Consider the following 20969-nt stretch of genomic DNA (forward strand, 5'->3'; position numbering starts at 1 on the left):
TAATGACCCCCGAATTGAAGGGAACTGGGAATATTCAACAGACTGGTTTAAGAAAAGACACAACATTAAATTTTTAAAGATTTGTGGCGATAAAACATCTCCCAACACAAAGCATCAGAAAAATTCATTGATGAGTTTGTCAAGGTCACTGCTGATGAAAATCTGTTGCCAGAGTAAAGCGTCACTGTTTTGGCTTTATAGCCCCAGAAAGACACTGACCACAGCTGATGAGATAGCCACTGCAGGAAGTAAGGACGCCAAGGACAGAACAGCTGTGCTAGGATGTGCTAACACAGCAGGCAAGCATACGCTTGCTATGCTAGGTGAAAGTTTTCATCCTTACTGCTTTCAAGGAGTACATTTCTTATCAGTCCACTATTATGCTACAAAAAGACATGGATAACCAAGGACATCTTTTCTCACTGATTTTACAAACAGTTCGTACCAGTGGCTGTGCTCACTGCATGGAAGCTGGATTGGATAATGACTGCAAGATTTTGTTGTTTCTTACTATCACTAGAGCAAATAGATAGCTCACAGAAGGGGAGAAAATATTCGCTCTCTACACATCTGATAAAGGGCTGATAACCAGAATCTATCTAGAACTCAAAAAAATCAACAAGAAAAAATCAAACAACCCCATCGACAAATGGGCAAAGGAAATGAACAGAAACTTTTCAAAAGAAGACAGAATAATGGCCAGCAAACACACAAAAAAAATGCTCAACATCTCTAATCATTAGAGAAATGCAAATCAAAACCACAATGAGATATCACCTAACCCCAGTGAGACTGGCCTCTATGAAAAAATCCCAAAACAACAAATGCTGGCGAGGATGTGGAGAGACAGGAACACTCTTACACTGCTGGTGGGACTGCAAATTAGTGCAACCTCTGTGGAAAAGAATTTGGAGATACCTCGAAGAGCTAAAAACAGAATTACCATTCTATCTAGCAATAGCACTATTAGGCATCTACCCAAAAGAGCACAAAACATTCTATGTTAAAGACATCTGCACCCGGATGTTTATGGCAGCACAATTCACTATTGCAAGGATGTGGAAACAATCCAAGTGCCCATCGATCCATGAGTGGATTATTAAAATTTGGTATATGTATACAATGGAATATTACTCACAATCATAAGAAACGACAGTGATCTAGCACCTCTTATACTTTCCTGGATTAAACTTAAGCCCATTATCCAAAGCGAGGCACCACAAGATCGGAAGAATGGGCTCAACTTGTACTCGCCATCAAATTGGTACTAACTGATCAACACTAAAGTGATCACATGGCAGTAATACTCTCCAGGGATTAGGGGAATGAGGGGGGTAAACCCGCAACTAAAGGACACAGGGAGCATTGTAGGGGGGAAGGGCATGCCTTTAACCCTCGCTTGGGTAGGGCAAAGACATAAAGCGTAACCATAATGTTTGTACCCTCATAATACCCTGAAATTAAAAAAAAAGAAAAAAAAGATTTTGTTGTTCCTTGACAACCATTCTGCTCATCTTCCGGCTGAAATACTTATCGAAAATAATACTAATACCGTGTATTTTCCCTCAAATGTGACTAATTAATTCAGCCATGTGATCAGGGTATCACTTCCTTGAATAGCATGCTAGCAGCAGTGAACAGAGGAATGGTGTGGAAGGTTTCCAAAGGAGTTTGGCATAAAGGATGCCTTATATGCTGTGCCAATGCTTGGAACACAATGACTAAAGACACAGGTGTGCATGTGTGACTATGTTCAGTGATGATTATGAATAAAGTGGTGACTTTGAAAGATTCCTGTGTTAAGTGAGAAAAAAAAAATGATGTCTGGCCTCCTTATACATGCAAAAAATATACCTTCAGAGTCTGTCATCTGTCAGTGAGCTAGAAGAAGTGAATATTAAAGAAATTTTGAACATCAATAACGAGGCTCCAGTTGTTCATTCATTGACCAATGGTGAAACAGCCTAAATAATTCTGAATCAAGGTGATTGTGATAATAGTGACAATGAAGATGAGGTTGTTAACACTGTAGAAAAAGTGCCTACAGATGACATGGTAGAAATACGTGCTAGGCTTCTTGAAGGACTAGAGCAGCATACATTCATAACAGAACAAGAAATCTTGTCAGTTTATAAAATTGAAGAGATACTTCCAAGACAAAAACCACTGTTAATGAGGCAGATGACTCTAGAGAAAACATTTCAAAAAGCCTTCCAACAGAATGCCTCCTCATCCCTAGAGGACTCACTTCTGGTCTCAACTGTTTCTGATCCTTCTTCTCACCTAAAAAAAATTACTGCATACTGTAACCTTTCAATAAAAATGCAGTATCCTAGGTAGAGACTGAATGCCTTCTATTGTTTGTTGTTGTTGTTGTTTAACAGCTGATGGAGTATTCTGGTGATGCTGTTGTGTTGCTTAGTTAACCTGCACACATTATTTTTTTGCTGTATTAATGGTATGCCATCTTTTTTTACTAAGTACTTATATGTAAACAAGTGTAACAAAATGATTGTTTTTTGGTACCATATAAATTCAGAGTCAAGAGTGATGGTGATGTCAAACAATAATAGATTGTCCACATGGGTGACAGAAATCGTGACACAGACTTTGTTTCACGCACAAAACTATTAAAAAAATTGTATGAAATTACCTTCAGGCTATGTGTATAATGTGTATATGAAACATAAATAAATTTTGTGTTTAAATTTGGGTCCCATCCCAAGATATTTCACTATGTATAAGCAAATATTCCGAAATCTGGAACACTTCTGGTCCCAAGAATTTCAAATAAGGGATACTCAATTTTGTGTGTGTGTGTGTATATACCAGGGAAAGATATATACCAGTGAGTGATATGTGTGTGTGTGTGTGTGTGTGTGTGTGTGTGTATTTTGTCTAGCAGGTAACTTGACAAAAATAGTGCTTGATTCTTGGACATTTATTTTTCTGATACATAATTTGAACATAATCTTTATGGGCTAGAAATTTATCCTGGTGAAGTTTAATGTCTGTCTGATCTACCCTTATGTTAGCCAATATCTTTTCTTTCTACAATGTGCAAGATATTTTTTAGGAATCAAGGAATATCTTGCACATTGTAATTAATTAATATCTATTAGATAAATGAATGAAACGATTAAGGTTGTTATAGTTTAGTAAGACAAAAGCCAGGATTATTATTGCCTAAAATATTTTATAATTGAAAAAAAGCAAATTTATGGTTAGATATTAAACTACAAATAGGCATAAATAGATGAGAAAAACTCTTATTATCAGTTTATGTTCCTGAGAAATTACATTTCTCTGGACCTCATCTTCAAAATATAAATAATTATAATATCAAGCTAAAGAATTTCTGTGAGAATGTAATGAAATAATTTATGTAAAGTACCCAGAGGAGTTCAGTGAATGCTAGCTACTATTGTTGTAATGAATAAGTCATCAACTTTGTTCTAATTTAATAATGTCTGGTTATTACTGTGTTGTTATAACTTTTAAATTTTTATTGAAAGCTAAATTGTACAGTTAAATTTGACATTGAGTACATCCAGTCAAGTTTGGATTTGCATATTCATTAAGTAATCATATCAAATTTTCACATGAAATGTCTCAATTTAAGAATATTGCTGGCAGCCACTTTTATAGAATGTCTGACAGCAAAGATGTTGAAAATCTTTATGGGCTTGTCCAACTGTTGGACTGCTACTAATTTTTTTTATAACAGATAAGATATATTAGCAAAGAATTAGAACTAGAGCTATCAGTCATAAGAAATAGAAGTAGTAGTAAAAGAGTAAGACAGCAAATTATTGAGAGTCTTCACTTCTGCTAAGTAAAAACCAAGGAGAGTCTGAAAGCAGTGGAAAAAAAGGAAGTCATGTTCCACTGCTTTCATGAATCTTCCATCTGATAGGTTTAATAAACACATACTGAGTGACTGACTAATGGAAGTAGGCCTGCCCATTTTTCTCCTTCAAATTTCTGTTTTTCTACTATTTGCTTGAAAACCATAAAAGAGAGATTTTTAGAATTGTTAGTAAACTGAAGATACGGACTTAAATAAAGGATTGAAGAAATCACCTATAAATAAACTAAATCAGTCAGTTAGGATTCTTTTGGTTGCAAGTGACAGAAAACTCCCTTGGATGTTTGTAAATAATTGCATGTTGTAAAAGAAAAGATATTGGCTAACATAAGGGTAGATCAGACAGACATTAAACTTCACCAGGATAAATTTCTAGGCTCTGCTCCCTTTGGAGACCCTGATGGTAGTTCCTCTCCTCTCCTTTAGCAAAATTCCTTGCTGGTTCCAAGCTACTGATCATTTCAAGTCCAGCAGTGAAAAGAGGATCTACCTTGGTATTTTCATAAAAAAAGTCCTAAAGTGTACTTTGATTAAAAGACTTTATCAATAGTTTATAGGGTTATATTTTTTCTTTCATTTTGCTAACCAGTATAGAATTTCAATAATAAATACGTATTACTGTTAGGTAGACAGCGAGGGACCTCCGCCCCTCCTGGGGACAAAAGCGGGCACCTGGAGCAATTGTCACACTGGGGGAGGAGGGAATGCTCTACCAAACTGCCAATCAGAACTTAATATGCCAACCGCAAAAGAATGCAGAGGATTCCCTAGCCCCGGAGCCAAGCAACACAAGCACAATAGGGTCTGGAAGGTGACCTAGAACAACCTGAGGCTAATTATCATGTCATTAGCTTAAATCTACTTTGTGGTTCAGCCCCCAAAATGGGCTTTCAGAGAGGTTCATGGGAGATTTGCATGCACAGTAAGACTCAGGTTATATAACTCCCAGCTGTCTATCAAAGTGATTCTATTGTAACGTTTGAACCACGAGGAGGGTCCAGCCTAGGCACTACAAAACAGGACCCTAGACCATAATCAGGTCCCTCCTGTTACGACAGGGGAGTCTGTTGTTTGTTGCGAATGTATCTTACTTTACTCAATAAACTTCACGTCATGCTTGCCTTAGTTTGGTGTGTTTGGTCATTCTTCAGCCAAAAGCATACCAAGAACCGAGAACAGACAACTATTAAAACGATCCAACATTACCTTTGGAAAACAGAAATGGATACTTTCAGCTAAGTTATAATTGATTTTAAAAATGTGAGTATTTAAAGTGACTAAGTCCAGGGTATTTGTGGGACAATAATATGTAATAGTTGAACACTGAACTTGAATAATGCCTTCTCACTATAATAGCTCATCTCATAAAACTTCTCTCAAGTTGGATATAAAATAATTTTATGAGTCAGGTTTGAAAGTGAAGTTGGAAATGGGGTAGAGGGAATACAGAGGAAGTAGATGTCAAGGCACAAAGGAAAAAGGAATATTAAAAAATACCTTTACTTTTTAAGTCTACTTGACCCAGTAGCTAATTTTTTCAAAAAGTAAATAAGAAAATAATTCTTTCTAAATATTACTATAATGAAAACTATTATCATTGTCTTTAAGTACTATTATTCATTTTTATATGCCTGCAATTTTAACATATTTTGGTAAATTTAACTTACCAAGAGATATACATCTATTCAACCAATTCTAAGTAATTTATTTTTATAAAATTAATTTTAATAATTCAAAAATACGATCCTTTAAAGGATGATTATCTAATTTGTATGCTCCTTAACACTTTCTTTTTGTTCTTTTATACCAGGAGACTTTTGATAATTTTGCTAAAGAAAGGAGAAGTTAGACAGGCACAATAGCATGGAACCTAACAGTTTCTATTCCCAAGATGATATATTAAGAGTTGAAAGGGAACCAAAAGGGACATATACCTCACATCAATGTAGAGTGACCAATAATCAGAAAAAAAGACAAAGTTCTTGTTCAAGAATGGGAAATACAGGGTCTAACTCCCAGCCTAAATCAAAATATATTTTGGAACCAGCACATAAAGGATTTGATGTTGAAAGAATAAGAAAAATCTGTTAATAATGAATATATTAAGAGATCTTTCTAAATATATTTTAAGAGAAAAGTACAGAATAGTAACACGGACTCAGTGGAACAGAAATGCTAAAATGCATTGCTATGCAAAAGATGAGCTAGTCAGGAAGATAGAGTACATAATGGAATGAAGAGAAATAAAATATAGGCAATTCTTATTTTATGATTAAACTTTCATCCTCCTATCATCCTATTAGTCTAAAAATCACATACATGACAGTTTCCCCAATTTGGGGCCCTCATTCTTCAGTTTCTGAAGGCTTAAAGCAGACAATATTTTGCCTTGCTTAGGACAAACTTGCCATCTAGTGAAAATAACTGGTAACTACAGAATGTGAGAATATGCCCAGTGCACTCAAACATGCATGCACTACCTCGTAACTTAAACTATCTTTTTCTTTTTGAAAATTCAAGGAATATTTATAAAGTTCCTATTATTAACTGTGGTTTGGAAATACAATGATGGTCAAAAATTAACATGGTTCTTAAAAATACAGCGGAGAAGATAGACATCATTCAAATAATCACCAATTATATGTAAAAATGACAACAGATATAACAAATTCTGTAGCACTGTGTATCATATTAATTCATCCAATATTCATAACAAGCCTATGAGGTATACATATTATTATCTCTATTTTACAGATTTGAAAATTGAGGCACACAGATTCAGTAACTTACCCTAGGTCACACAACAGAGCAGGAATATAAACCACAGATACTGACTCCAAAATCTGTGCTTTTAGCTAGCTCTGAATGTAAAACTGAAAGTGTGACAAATGCAATAAAGATAAATATATGATTGGACAACCTTCATTTATTCATGTATTCATTTGTTTACTCATTTATTCAGTAAGTATTTATTGAGTGCCTACCATGTGCCCGGTACTATTTTGGGACAGAGGACAAAGTAACAAACATGACAAAGGCCCTAACCTCATAGAGCTTATATCATAAACACACACACGTTAATACATATTTCTAAGCTGTTATATTACAAGAAGTCAATAATGCAGGGTAAGTGATTAATGATCAGTAAGTGAGGAGGAACACTATTTCCAGAGCAGACGTGAAAGTCCTCTCTGAGGAAAGGACATCTGAATAAATGTGAAGGATATGAGCATCTGGAAGAAGAATGTTAGAGAGAACAAATGGAAAGGACATTAGGAGGAATTCTATTTTTTCTTCGGCAACCCCACCCCTACCGCACCAAGAGTGACTAAAGGGACATGATCATGAAGCAGGGTAGTAGGACATGAGATTATAGAAGTACCTAGAAAGGCTTTGTATGACAAGATAAATACTTTAGATTTTATTTCTATTGCAATGAAAAACCAATTAAAGGTTTCAAAAAAGGAAGTAATGTGACATAATTTATGTTTTTAAAGATCATACTGGTTATTGTGAGAAGACTGTAAAGTGTCTACGGTAGAAGCAAGGAAACAGATCAAGAGGCTCCTGCAACATTCAAGGTAAGAGTTAATGATGAAGAGATAATGATGAAATCTAATAATAGTCAATCAAAACAAATTTGCAAATAATTATATAAAAGTGAAACTATAAGTGCCATAACAGAAGGCAAAGAGTATACAGGAAATCAAATGAAAGGTCACATGAAGATAAGGATCAAGAAAATCATTAAGGGGGTGGCATATGTAGCAAATCTGAGTATAAAGACACAAGAATACATGGGTGTCTTCAAGGTGTAGATAGTTCAGCTTCGATGTAGCATAAGGTGAACATGAGGGCGAAACAGGAGTCAAATGGAAAAACTAAAAGGATTAGGCTATAAAAATTAAATTCCTCCCTTATTTTTATTTATTTTCTCTGCTTTTTTATACAGCTTCCAGGAGAGCCCTACGACAACTCAGTTATATACTGGTTTCTATGTAATATGGTATACAGAACTTTTTAGTATCTTTGAGAGTGTTGGGCACAAAAAACGTTCAGACATTATTAATAAATCTGCTCAAAGACCACCAGACTATGATAGATCTCTGCTCTGAAAAAGTTAAGGTTACTAATTTGCTGCAGTAAGAGAGACTGCACGTAAGAGGAATGGCGGGACATTTCACCAATGAAGAGCTAGCGTTCTAATTGGTTTTGGAGCAAAGTGGGATTTAAATAAAATTTAAATGAACAGTTCTTTGACAGGCTGAAAGCAAAGCAGAGCTGTATTTAGCATCAGGCCTGGACTGAGAAGTGGGCATGGGGTCCTGTTTCCTTGGAAACTATAAAATTAAGATGAATGTGGAATCATGTGTTTGAAGACATATTATTCGAAGATTTGCACCCAGGTAGAAAATTGAGGCTGCTTCTCTGTGTCAAAGTGCCCACATAGCTCAGCTCCCCAGAAAACAGTAGGATGTTCCCATCTCACTCATATGATTTCATAAAGAAAAGTTTCTGATAATCTATGATTTTAGAGAAAAAACTTTTTCAATGCTGCCATTGGAGTTAATTAACAAAAGAAGTCTTTTTACAGTTTTATACCACTATAGCTTTTAACATATTTATTAAAGTTTAATTTTATAAAATACTTTGGTTTTGCTGTGACTCAGGAGTAAGCCTGTCTTGGGAATGAACGAGGAGGAGACCACAGGAACTTAAGAGAGATAAGTGGGGGAACACACTGTCATTTGCTCAGGCCACTTATAAGCTGGTCCTAAGAACTTTGAGGTTTCCTGGAAAATAACTGACATCCAGACCACCAAATCACCATAGGAGGTAGCTGGACTCACTCCAGGTGTATAGAGCCCTACCCAAGAGGTTTATCTGCTGGGGTGGGGTGAATGACATCAGGTGGTTAGAAGGAAAAACTGAAGAGGAATCACTTTCTGGGTCAGCCAGAAAGTACGTCACTGGTATAATGAAACTATATAGCAGAGATATTGCAGGGCCCTCTAAAGTAGCGGTCCCCAACCTTTTTTGGCACCAGGCACTGGTTGCATGGAAGAAAGTTTTTTCACAGGAGTTGGGGGGGTGGAGCAGCTGTAAATACAGATGAAGCTTCATGAAGCTTCCCTTGCTCTCCTGCTGCTTACCTCCTGCTGGGCAGCTCCCCCCACCACCACTTCCTAAGTTTCCTAGACAATTTTTTCCACAGGTGTAGGGGGGCGTAGGGGAGAAAGTGGTCGTGGCGGCAGAGTTCTGACGCGTGGTCCCTAACAGGCCACAGACTAGTACCGCAGCTCCAGAGGACAACTAAAGTGCCCCCCCCGTATATTTATTTGGTTGCCTGCCATGAGAGGACATTAACAGCCAAGAGAGAACTACCTCTTTTCCCAAAGGATTCTCAAGCAGGAAGAGAAGGAGGTGAAGGACCAGGGAAAGAAAAAACTGTTACCTTCACCACTACAGGTTTTCTGAGCTTAGAGAAGTATTTAAGCGTCGAAGTGAGATAAGTATTTAAAATTTGACTGAAAGGGAATATTAATTATAAATAAAAGACTATTTAAATTCAAAATCAATAGGAAAGCTAAGCGTTATGGCAGAGAAGGGAGATCCAATAAAGCATATGTGAAGCTGTAAAATAAAGGATTTTTTTTGTTTTTGTTTTTTTGAATTTTTTTTTCTGGCAGGTGCATTAAGTCCAGCTAATTCAACCATTCATCAGATTGGTTACATACAGATGCTTTTAAGATATATTTGAAAAGCAGAATTGCTGGGTCAAAAAACGTTTACATTTTATCCAAATAAATATTAAGATTTACTTTTCCAACAGCTCGTGACAAAAATTGGCCCTCACATACGCACCATTAGATTTTATGGCTTTGTAAAATGTTTTCCAGTTTGATAATTGAGAATTAGTATCTTCTTGAGGGGTCTAATTGGCATTTCCCCTTACTCCTAGTGAGGTTAAACATCTTCCCATGCATTAATGAGCTATCTAAATTTCCTTTATTTGAAAATTACCTGTTTATATTCTTTACAAATTTTTTCTTATAGAAAAAATTCTTTTCCCAATTATTCTGGTAACAACTATATTTTCTGACACTTCAGCATTTGTCTGTAATTTAATTTGTATATGAGAGGGTAGTCTAGCATTGCCATCTTACAGAAAGACAACTATTTATGCCCGTACCATTTATTAGCAGAATCCTTTTCTCTAGGCATCTTCTGATATGTTTAATACATTTCAATTCTTTGATTGACTAATACATATTTAAATGTATAGGCTTAAATATAGGAAAATAGCCTTCCGCATGGCATACATTTTAAAAATGAATATGTTAAACAAATGGATTACTAATTATAAATGGAGTTAAGAAAATATTTTAGAACACAGAATTTTTCTGGTGCTACTTCCCATGGCTGGATTCCATGCCAGAACAGCAAACATAAGCAAGTTATATCCCATTATAAAAGGTTGATTACCCTAGCAATAGCTAGAAGTTCATATAAATCTAACCTCTGTTCACTTGTTATTTAAAGGCAAGGAATAAACCTATAAATGACTATACATGAGATCCACACAGTCATCTATCAATAAGTAACAAAAAAATAATGACATTTTATCTTTCTAATAATTTTGCATAGAAATCTTTGACTTGGTTTCTTAAAGTTGTCACACAAACCAATGCATATATAATCCCTGCTGTCAGCATGACGCATTTTATTTTCTTGTGAATAACACTGATTTACATGTTTTAACATTAGTGATCATTAATCTATTTGTAAGGCACTATGTTAATGCTTGGAGGATATAAAGATGAATATAACAATTCCTTCTTCAAGGAGTTTACCATTAATAAGCAAATTATATACACAATTAATAAAATCTATATATGGTAACTTCTATAACAGAAGTGAAAGCTACTATAATAATAAATGGGATGAAGACATAAATTCTGCCTTAGGAAAAAGAAAAAGTCTTTGATGATGGTTGTTTTAAGTTACTATGTTTTGGGGTAGCTTATTATACAGCAACAACAAAATCACTGAAAAATCTAGTCTCCAGTCTTTTGGCCCCTGCAATACAGAGAAAAGAACAGAAGAGGCAGAGATGGTGTTGACTGAAAATAGACAATTTACTGAGAAGGTCCCATTTGAGCACCCGAAGAAAGCCAGAGAGCTAACCATGCAGATATCTGTGGGAAAAGCACTCCTGAAAGAGAGAACAGCAAGTGCAAAGATCTCAGTCACGGGTCTGAAGAGTTCAAGAACAGCCAAGAGGTCAGTGTGTCTATAGTAGAGTAAAGGAGGAGAAGAATAGATGAAGTCAGAAAAGTAATATACTGGGGCAATCAGATCATGTAAGGTCTTATAGATAAGAAGAATTTCAGCTTTTATTCTAACTAAGAGGAAAAGCCACTGCAGGGTTTTGAGGATTTAACAGACTCACTCTGGTTGTGATAAAAATATATTGAAGAAGTGTATTTTTAATCATGATAGAATGGATTTTGCTATGGTAAAAATTAATCCTAAAATATCAGTGCCTTTAACATAAAAAGTTGTTTCTTAATTAGGAAAAGTTTGGTAGGAGTCAAGCAATTCTGTAAGGAAGTCATCATTGATGTGGTGACTTGGTATTCTAGGCTACGTTTATCTTGCAGCTCTACCACCTCAATATGTGGCCACCTTGCATGGTCACCATTTTCACACCTACTCTTCTGTGCTAGTCTGAAATTGAAACGTGATGCTTTCACTGACATGCCATTAACCAAAATGAATCACAAAGTCCCACCTAACAACAAGGGAGTTCCGAAATGTAGAATAACATATGAAATAATTATTGAGCCTTACTGTGTCTGTCCAGCGGGCAATGGCAACAGTAGGAGACTAACCATGAAGCTATTATAATATTCCAAACCATGCTGCTTGGACAAGGATGGTAATAACAGTGCGGATAGTGAAAAACGGTCAAATATTGAATATATTTTAAAGATAAGGCAAAATTTGTTGAATGGCAAGGCATGAGATATAAAAGACACAGGAGTCACAGGTGACTGAGAAGGAAAAAAACTGAAGAAGTTTTGAAGTACATCAAGAGCTCAGTTGTAGACATATTACGTTTGAGAAGCTAATACAAAATCGAGAAAACGTCAAGTAAGCAGTTCAATACATGGATTTGAAGAGTTTAGGGAAGAGGCTGGAGATGCGATTTGGTAGTCATCAATACAGGGGTGGTTTTTAAAGCCATAAAACTGGATGAGATGACCTGGCTAGTATGTGTAGGCAAAAAGAAAAGAGATTGAGCCCTGGGAAATTCCATCTTTTGGAAGTCAAGGAGATGAGGAGAAATCAGTAAAATAAACAAAAAGAATGACCAGAATGATAGGAGAAACACTTGGCAAGAATGTTACCCAGCAAGCCAAATGATGGCAGTTTGTTTTTTTTCATTGTTTGTGGGTTTTATTTATTTTTTGGGGGGGTTGTTTTTACAGCAGAGAGTAAACAACTATGTTTAGTGAGTGAAGCTTATAGATAAAGTAGGATACGATCTGAGAAATGAACCTTAGATTTAGCAATATGTAGAGGTCACTGACAACCTCAAGAGGGGAAATTTCAGAAGAATAGTGGGAGGGAACAAACCTGACTGGAATAGACTAAACAAAATATGGGAGAAAAAAATTGGAGACAACAAATAAAAACCACTGTTTCTAAGAGTTTTGCTATTAACAGAAAGAAATGGAGTGGCAGCTAGAAAGTGGAAAAAGAGAGTTTTAAAAAAATTATTTTATTTATTCACTTTTGCTTTTACAAAAGGGTAAATGATATTATATGTATGTACTGATGAGTAAGACTAGTAGATTACATGAGAAGGCAGGGAATCTAGTTCCCAAGTGAGAGGTTACTAAACATACACAGGGAGGATATGAGGGCAATCTGGCTGTGACATCTGTCACCTATTGATCACCAAGTGGATTTCGCTGATCTGGCTGCCCTTCCTCCCTCACTGCTCCATATGCATCCCTCCCAAAGCCGCACACTCTATCAAAGAAGATGGCCTTACCTGATACAGGAGGACTATTCTTTGGTAAGGATATACAAGTAGCAGCGCTCCCCTGCTAGAACCTCTGAACAAGCCCTGAAGGAAGACAGGGAAAAGCCTGCAAAGGATAGTGTTTAAAACACCATGATCACTCCAATCAGTTTATACCACTACTCTGTCTCTCTTATTTTTCCAATGCACTATTATTCTCTGAAAGGAATTCTATTTACATGTTTTAGTCTGTCTTAATACTACAATGTAAGCATCAACAGGGCAAGGATTGTCTGTCTTGTTCCTCCTCTCAACTACCCAATGCTGGCATTCGCTGTGTATCTGCATTGGGTTCTCTTCTTTCTACACTCTTTCATCCTTTCGGTATAAATACCATATAGGTGAATGACAGATAAGTATCCAGTGGTGACCTTTCCCCAGAATGCCATACATACACATCTAACTGCCTAACTGAAACAGGGATACTGAACAGGTGCCTTAAACTTAATACATGTTCCTCCAAGCCCCATACCCCCACTACGGTTCCTGACCTAGCTACACTTTAGGCAGCCTTCTCATGCTCAGTAAACAGCATCATCTTCTACAGATACTAGATAGTTTGAGACTTAAGCCAAAAATCCAGAACTTACCATTGATTACCCTCCTTCATATCCAAGCTCCTATCAATTTTACTTCCAGAACATCTCTAAATTCTAGCTCTTTCTCTGCATGCCTACTTTTACCAAACTATTCCAGCAGTTTTTTGTTTGTCTTTTTGCCTGGACTTCTATAGTAGTCCAGTTGGTCTTCCTGCTTCTAGTCTATACTTCTAGTCATACTACAACCAAAGAGAAATTTTCACACCTAAAATTTGATCACCCCTCCACAGAGACACCTCTATTAGAAAATCTGTCAGTTTCCAATTGCTCTCCAGATAATCAAGGTTCTTAACAAACCTACAGGGTCCACATGGTCTGGTTCTGCCTACTTGATATTGCGGAGGGTGTTCTCCTCATGTTTTTTCGTTTTTATTGATGTCTGTCCCTCTCCTGTCCCCAGCCAATGCTCCATGAAAGCAAAACTTCGACATACTGTTTACCGCTATATCTTTTAACATCTACCCAAGTAGCAAATAAAAAGAGCAGTATGAAGCACCCTGGTTTTCCAGACTATAGCAGTCGCACCTAGGATAGTCTCTCTCCTTAGAATCCTCAAGGCCCTCTGTGTGGGGTAAGGGGTACTTTCTGACCCTCTTGGAATGATCTGTCTCCTCCCTCTATTCAGAATCTAGGCAGAATACTGGATCAGAGTGTAGACCACAGTCGGAAAACCAGGAGTCAAATCCCAGCTCTTCCATTTGCCAGCTATGTAACTTAGCATCAGCGTTCTCAGCTGTGAAATGGGGAAAAGAGTACCTACATGCATATGTATAACTTATTTATTACGGTACCTCTTCTTACAGGCTGCGAATTCTGTGAATGAACCGGATCAGGAACTTACCAGCTTGTTATATGCCACTGATCAAGAAACAAAACACTTCTCGTCTCAACTTTTTGTCCCTTACACTTTCTTCTACATGGGCCCTGGTGTGCTCACTGAAGAACCGGCTATCTTTCGGTTTAACCCGCCAAGACCGTGGAGCACACGCCGTACTTCCCCACCACGCTGTCCCAGCCAGCCGGTCGGGCGCCCTTCCGCAAGGCTGGGGCCCACAGCGCCGCCCGCGGCCCCGACGCACTCCCGCCCGCACGTGCGCAGTAGGGAGTCCTTCCGTCCTTGGACGCCCACCTTTCCTTCACGTGGCTGAGGTTCCTCTTCTTTAACAATTTTGGTTAATCTTGGCGCGTCTCTGGGCCAGTTTTTGCTTTTAATACTTTCAGCAGCTACGTGGAATTTAAATCACTTTGCTTTCCCGTCACTGTAGCGCGCGCATTTCACACTGAGCCGTCTCCGTACAGGCGCCGCTGACCTGTGGCCCAGTTCTCGCGAGAAGGTGACTATATCGCGCTATTTCCTTGTTTCCAGAATCCTTAGCGCGAGGCGGAAAAATACTCTTCTCGGAGTCTGGTGATGCTGCAGTCTTACTAAGGCTTCTTTCCTTGAGTTCTCTGTTGTTTGTCCAGGAAAATGGCAGCCCCCGAGCAGCCGCTGCCATTATCAAGGGGATGCCCGAGCTCCACTTCGCTTTCGCCGCCTCGGGGTGACCGAACCCTTCTGGTGAGGCACCTGCCGGCCGAGTTGACCGCCGAGGAGAAAGAGGACTTGCTGAAGTACTTTGGGGCACAGTCAGTTCGCGTCCTGTCGGATAAGGGGCGACTGGTAAGGGCGCGCCCCTCCCTAGTCTCCGGGAAGGCCCTGGATAGTGACCCCGGGAGGGGAAGGGGAGCGCATACAGAAGGAAGAAGACAGAAGCGGGGGGGGCGATGCGCTTGTGTGGCGGGAGCTTCCCCATCTTTCCTCTTTTATATCAAAATATCTTGCGTGCGAAGTGCGACTGCCACTGGCTCGAGTCGGGATTAGTCACACCACTGCGGAAAAGGGCGAGGGGGAGCGACAAAGCAGAATGGAAAACAGCTTAGTTATGTTCCCTTTCGGACCCATCCGGAGCACCCCTCAACGCTTCTCAGCTTGGGGGTATTTCCTTTAGACTCAGAGTACTCTGGCAAATATGCAACAGGGGATTTTTTTTTTCTTTAATCCTGGCTCATTTACAAGCCAGTGTCAAGTCATTGACCAAAATAGAGTTTAAACTGCAACAGTTACATAGGTAGCAAATTTAAGTAATCTCGGTACAGTAGTTCTACTGGATTTTTAATAAAGAGGCTCGTCATAAAAAATTCCCGGTGGCATCGTTTAAGGAACAATATTTTAAGACTGTTGAAAGTTCCTGCACAGGAAGTTACACTATTACTTTATTTTGCTTTGTACCTAAAGGTGTTTCAGATGGATTTTTCTTCATTAAAATAGTAATAGTGACGTTAAGTTTCTGCAAAGTGGTCTGTGAAAGGACAACACATCAGTGGTTTTAAAGTTTCCCCAAGTGATTCTAATGTTAATGCACAGCCAGAGTTGAGAGTCACAGAATTAGAAGACCAGTTTTGATCAGTTTAAGTGTCATATTTACCAACAAATACAAATAAAAATTCTGTATGGTTTAAATTAAGTACACTTAATCAGGTCATCTTGGATCAGATTAGACAAAATAGAATGTGTGATATATTATTCAAGCAACTTCCAATAAGCATTGACAAGAACTCTTCCTTAGCATAATGATTCATTTAATTTTGGCTTATTTTTGTGATGATTTAGACTTCTCTTGTTGAACCTTATTACAAAGATAAAGCACAAAGGAAACATACACCTTGAGGAATGATTTCTCTGTTGGTAAACGTTTTTAAAGTTTGCATTGGGATGTATAGAGGAAAGTGTAAGATCTTTAGGTGTGTCATAAACGGGAGATATTATATATTTTTAGATGGTTAAGCATGATCTCCTATGTGTAGTAGAGGTTTTTAAACTTCTGATCTGTTGAACTATTTGTATATATAAAATGTGCTATATATGTATAAACCTTTGTATGAAAAAGTTTGCATAGCTTTCATCTCAGAAGTCTGACCCCGAAAGTATTGAAAACCACTGCACTAAAGTTAATAATCAGTTAAATGGTCTCAATTTTCTAACCTTCCCTATGATTTTATTAACATGTCAAATCACTCTATGGATAAAATCTGAAACTTTATGAAAAACTGAAATTATATTGGAAGTAATTTTTACCATAACACCTTGTTTTTCAGAAACATACAGCTTTTGCTACTTTTCCTAATGAAAAAGCAGCTATAAAGGTATGACTTTTTCTTTACTATTAAATTTATCAGTAATATTCTATTATCTGATCTTGGTTCAAAATGGGAGTCAAGTTAAACTATACTTTTTAAAAATAAAAGGATTTGTATTACAAATATTTGCCTAACAGGCTACATTTGATCTGTCAGTTGACAGATCTTGCCTAGTGTTTAGGCATTGGTACGTAGTAATAGTAGATTAACTATAAAGCAAATTAAAATTAACTACATCTATAATTAAAAGTAACAAATTCTAAGTGATAGATATGTAACTATCTCTGTAACTTTTTACAATTTTATATATATATAAAATTCCAGGGATAATTCACAAAAGATAAAACCTTTCAGCTAGACCTCTAATGGTTAGTCGGATTTTGAGAAGAATACAGGGGGAGATGGGCCTTCCAGGTTTAGAGAACACTAAGTAAAGCTGTGGGACATGGAAATTTATAAGTGGGGCAGGAACTAAGGGTTGAGATGGAAATAGGACTTGCAAAATAGATTGAGTCTAAATTTGGATGGGAGAGAGGTATTTCAATTTGGTTTAGTAAGTGGCCACTTGATACTTTTGAGCTAGCTCATATCATCAGGCCTGTAAACTCTACCTGGTAGAGTTTATATCATGTATTGAATGTGGAGAAATACTAGAGGTAGGAGATCAAATGGAAAGCTGTTACATAATGATGAAAGCAACAAGAAGACAAAGGGGGAAGTAAATATACGCTTGGTAGAGATTGAGTTTGTAGGTTTTATGATGTAAGAATTGAGAGAGAGAGAGAGAGAGAATAGTTCAGGATATTTGGACTGACTTATTGGGTTGTCACATTAGCTGACTTGAGGAGCCAGAGTAAGAGGGTGTTTACAAAGGTATGTAATGAATTCAAATGTCATCTTTTAACTTTGAGGAATTATTGGGCTGCTTCTATGTAAATATTTAGTAAATATTTAAAAATATTAGTCTAGAGCTGAGGCAAGGTCAAGAAAGGAAAGTTTCTTCAACCTTTTGAATAGACACGATGAGCCAGGAGAGAAGACTGGGAGAGAGCAGTTAAAGCAGGAGAACTAGAAAAGAAATTATCGTGGATGCAAAGACAAGAGAGTTTTAAGAACATGAGATCCTGTGGTGATACAAACTGAAGAATGAACACAGTCTATTAGTTAAGGACTTTTTACCATGAAGCAATAAAAATGACCCAAATTCTTATCAATAAGGAAAAGGGATACCTTAAATTTTAGTATATCCATATACTGGATTGTAACTGATAATGATGTCAAAGAGTATGTATTATATTAATAGGGAATGATAACCCAGATAGAATACATGAATAAAATTGTGAAGCATTAGGTATAATGTAACCTCAGATTTTTTTGAAAACTAATAGTATATATACATGTTAGTATATACATACAAAAAAAACATGGCAGAACTATACACCAAATTGTTAAAAAAATACCTTTTTCTGAGAGTGGCATTATAGAAGGCTTTCTCATTATACGTATTTTTATAATTATAGGGAATTTTTTTTCCAGAAAAAAAGACCTTTTTTTAAACATAGTACAAAAAATTATAAATAAAATATGATAATGAAAACACTGTTTTAGGGTCAAGATTAACTTGGAGGAGAGCACATGGAACCAGTCATTGTCTTTGGAAATGTTTGTAGCAAAAGGAAGAGGTAAGAGGTTAATGGCAGTGATAGGCTAAGTATACTTGACCTTATTGGTAACTGATAGATTAAAAAAAAAAAGGAAAAAATGTTTAAGAACAAAGTAGGTAGCTGAGAGGCAGGGGGATTAGTTAATGTTAAAAATGAGAAATCATAAACCCTTGAAAATAAGAAAATGTGTGGTATCCGTTTTGAGAGTAAGAAAGTTGAAGCAATTCAGGTTAGATGACCTCTATTTCAGGTAATTAAGCGTTCACTGATAATGAAGAGATCTAGAGTTCATTTAGGGTCTTGAAAATTATTGAAACATTTTAAAACTTGCTTTGTTTGATGACATAAGGAGTCAAATAAGAATGCATAAAGATGGTAGAATAAAATTATAGTCCCAGTTAGGCATATATTTCCATGTATTCAAAAAATATTAAGTGCCTACTATGTGCTAAATGCTTTTAGGTCTTAGGATATATGTGAACAAAACAAAGATAACCTCATTGGAGCTCACATTCTCAAAAAGGAAGACAGACCATAAATAATAAACTTAATTGTTTAATATTTTAGAAGATGGTAAATGCTATGGAAAAAAGAAAAAGTAGAGCAGTAAATCAGGAGTGCTGAGTGGGGAGGGATCAGGTTACATTTAGAGTCATATTTGAGCAATAGTTTGAAGGAGATGAAGGGCGTTAACTAAGGAAATATCTGGGAGAAATGCTTTCTGGTTAGAGGAACAGCTGGAACAGAGGCTCTGGGTTGTGACTATGCTGTCATGTTGTTCAGGGAAACCACTGACAAAAAGTGGGTGAAGGGATCATTGAGTTCGAAATCAGAGAAGTAATAGTCCATATTATATAGAGTATGTTAGCAGTAAGGGCATTAGATTATTCTGAGTAAAATGGAGAGCCACTAGACCAAAGGAATGACATAATCTGACTTACATTTAAAAGAGTCACTTTGGCTGTTGGGTTGAGAATAGGCTGAAGGAGCAGGGTAGAAACAGGGAAATCTGTGAAAGTATTATTGTGGTAATTCAGCCCAGAGATGATGGTTGCTTGAATCACAGTGATAGAAATGGAGGTAGTAAGCAGTGGTTAGATTCTGGATATATTTTGGAGATAGAAGCAAACAGGATTTCTTAATGGCTTGCATACGGAATGTGGGAAAGAAGCATTAAGGATGCTTATAAGATTTTTTTCCTGAATAACTAAAAGAATGGAATTATCATCAAGTGAAATGGAGAAGGCTCCAGGTGAAGCATATTGGGGATAGGAGAGAGTGTAGTTATTCAGTTTCTGAAACTGAATCAGTGTTGACTTTGAAATGTTTGTTACACACCTGAGGGGAGCTAGCCATTATTTGGATATGTGTTCCTGGACTTTAGGACAGAAGTCTGGGCTGAAGTTATAAATTGGTGAATCATCAACATAGAGGTGATATTAAACTTAGGATGCTGGATTAGATCACCAAGAAAATGCATTTAGATAGAGAGGAAGACCAAGACTGGAGCTCTGGAGCATTCCAACATTAAGAGTGTGAGAAGACACAAGTCAAAGAGATTGAGGAATAGGTACCAGTGAGCTAAGAAGAAAGCTGTAAGAAAATACGGTATCTTGAAGCCACGTGAATAACGTATTGAGGGAGTGATCAACTATCTTAAATGCAGTAAAGTGAAGACTAAGAGTTGACCATTAGCTTGGCAATACCGAATTTGTTGTTGGCTGTGATAGGCAGTGTCAGTGGATTGATTAAAGCATAAGACTGTTTGGAATAGGTCTGAGACTGAATGGGAGGAGGGAAATTATAGATACAGGGTTTAGATAACTTTTTAGGCATTTTACTGTGAGGAATAAAAAGAAAATTAGGATAGGAGAAATAGGAGTGTGTTTTTATACTGATGTGGATAATCCAATAGAGGACAGAAAATAATGTAGATAAGAACACCCCCCTATACATTTCCAGAGAGTAGCTAAAGAAAGACCCTTGAATAGAAAAGAATGGTTGGGATTTAGTATACAAGTCAAGCAGCTGGATTTAGATAAACACAGGGAGAGTTAATACATGGTAACAGATGGAACATAGAATATGGATGCATATGCTGGTAAGTGGGGATTTATGGTGGAAATCCGAAATTCTCCTCGTACGTCATTTCATTTGTCTCAAAGTAGGAAATGAGGTACTAGGCTAAAAGAATGAGAGAGGAATATTGTGAGGTTAAGGAACAAGGAGAAAGTAAAAAGTATTTTTAGATAATAGGTAGAAAAAATGGACTAAGATTATAGTATGTAATTGTATGGCATCATTAAGGGCCGTCCTGACATTAGTGGTTGTGGTTATATTAACAAATTTAAAGTGAGGTGAGGCAGATTTGTTAATGATTGTTATCTAGCTATTTTCAGTCACCTGGGTATAGCAGAGTTGACAAGAGAGTTGGATTTAGCCAGATTTTTGTTTTGCCAAGTTATAGGAAGCAAACAGTTCTTTATAAAGTAATAAAGCCTTGGTGGCCTGAGTTTAAAAATAAGTAAGAAATAGCTAAAGAAATGATTACAACATTAACAAAGAAA

The 20969-nt window shown here is 36.9% G+C and overlaps 1 protein-coding gene across 1 annotated transcript in view; it reads left to right on the top strand.

The window, feature by feature from the left end:
- The first annotated feature begins 14907 nt into the window (after nt 1-14907).
- The window catches only part of RNPC3 (RNA-binding region (RNP1, RRM) containing 3), a 43095-nt gene continuing 37033 nt past the window's right edge, over nt 14908-20969 (top strand). The window contains 2 exon segments of the mRNA XM_012654838.1: nt 14908-15221; nt 16697-16744. Of these exon segments, the coding sequence (XP_012510292.1) occupies nt 15030-15221; nt 16697-16744 (240 nt within the window). The 5' untranslated portion in view covers nt 14908-15029.

Source organism: Propithecus coquereli, unplaced genomic scaffold, assembly GCF_000956105.1.
Source record: "Propithecus coquereli isolate 6110/MARCELLA unplaced genomic scaffold, Pcoq_1.0 Scaffold45, whole genome shotgun sequence".
Classification (NCBI taxonomy): domain Eukaryota; kingdom Metazoa; phylum Chordata; class Mammalia; order Primates; family Indriidae; genus Propithecus; species Propithecus coquereli.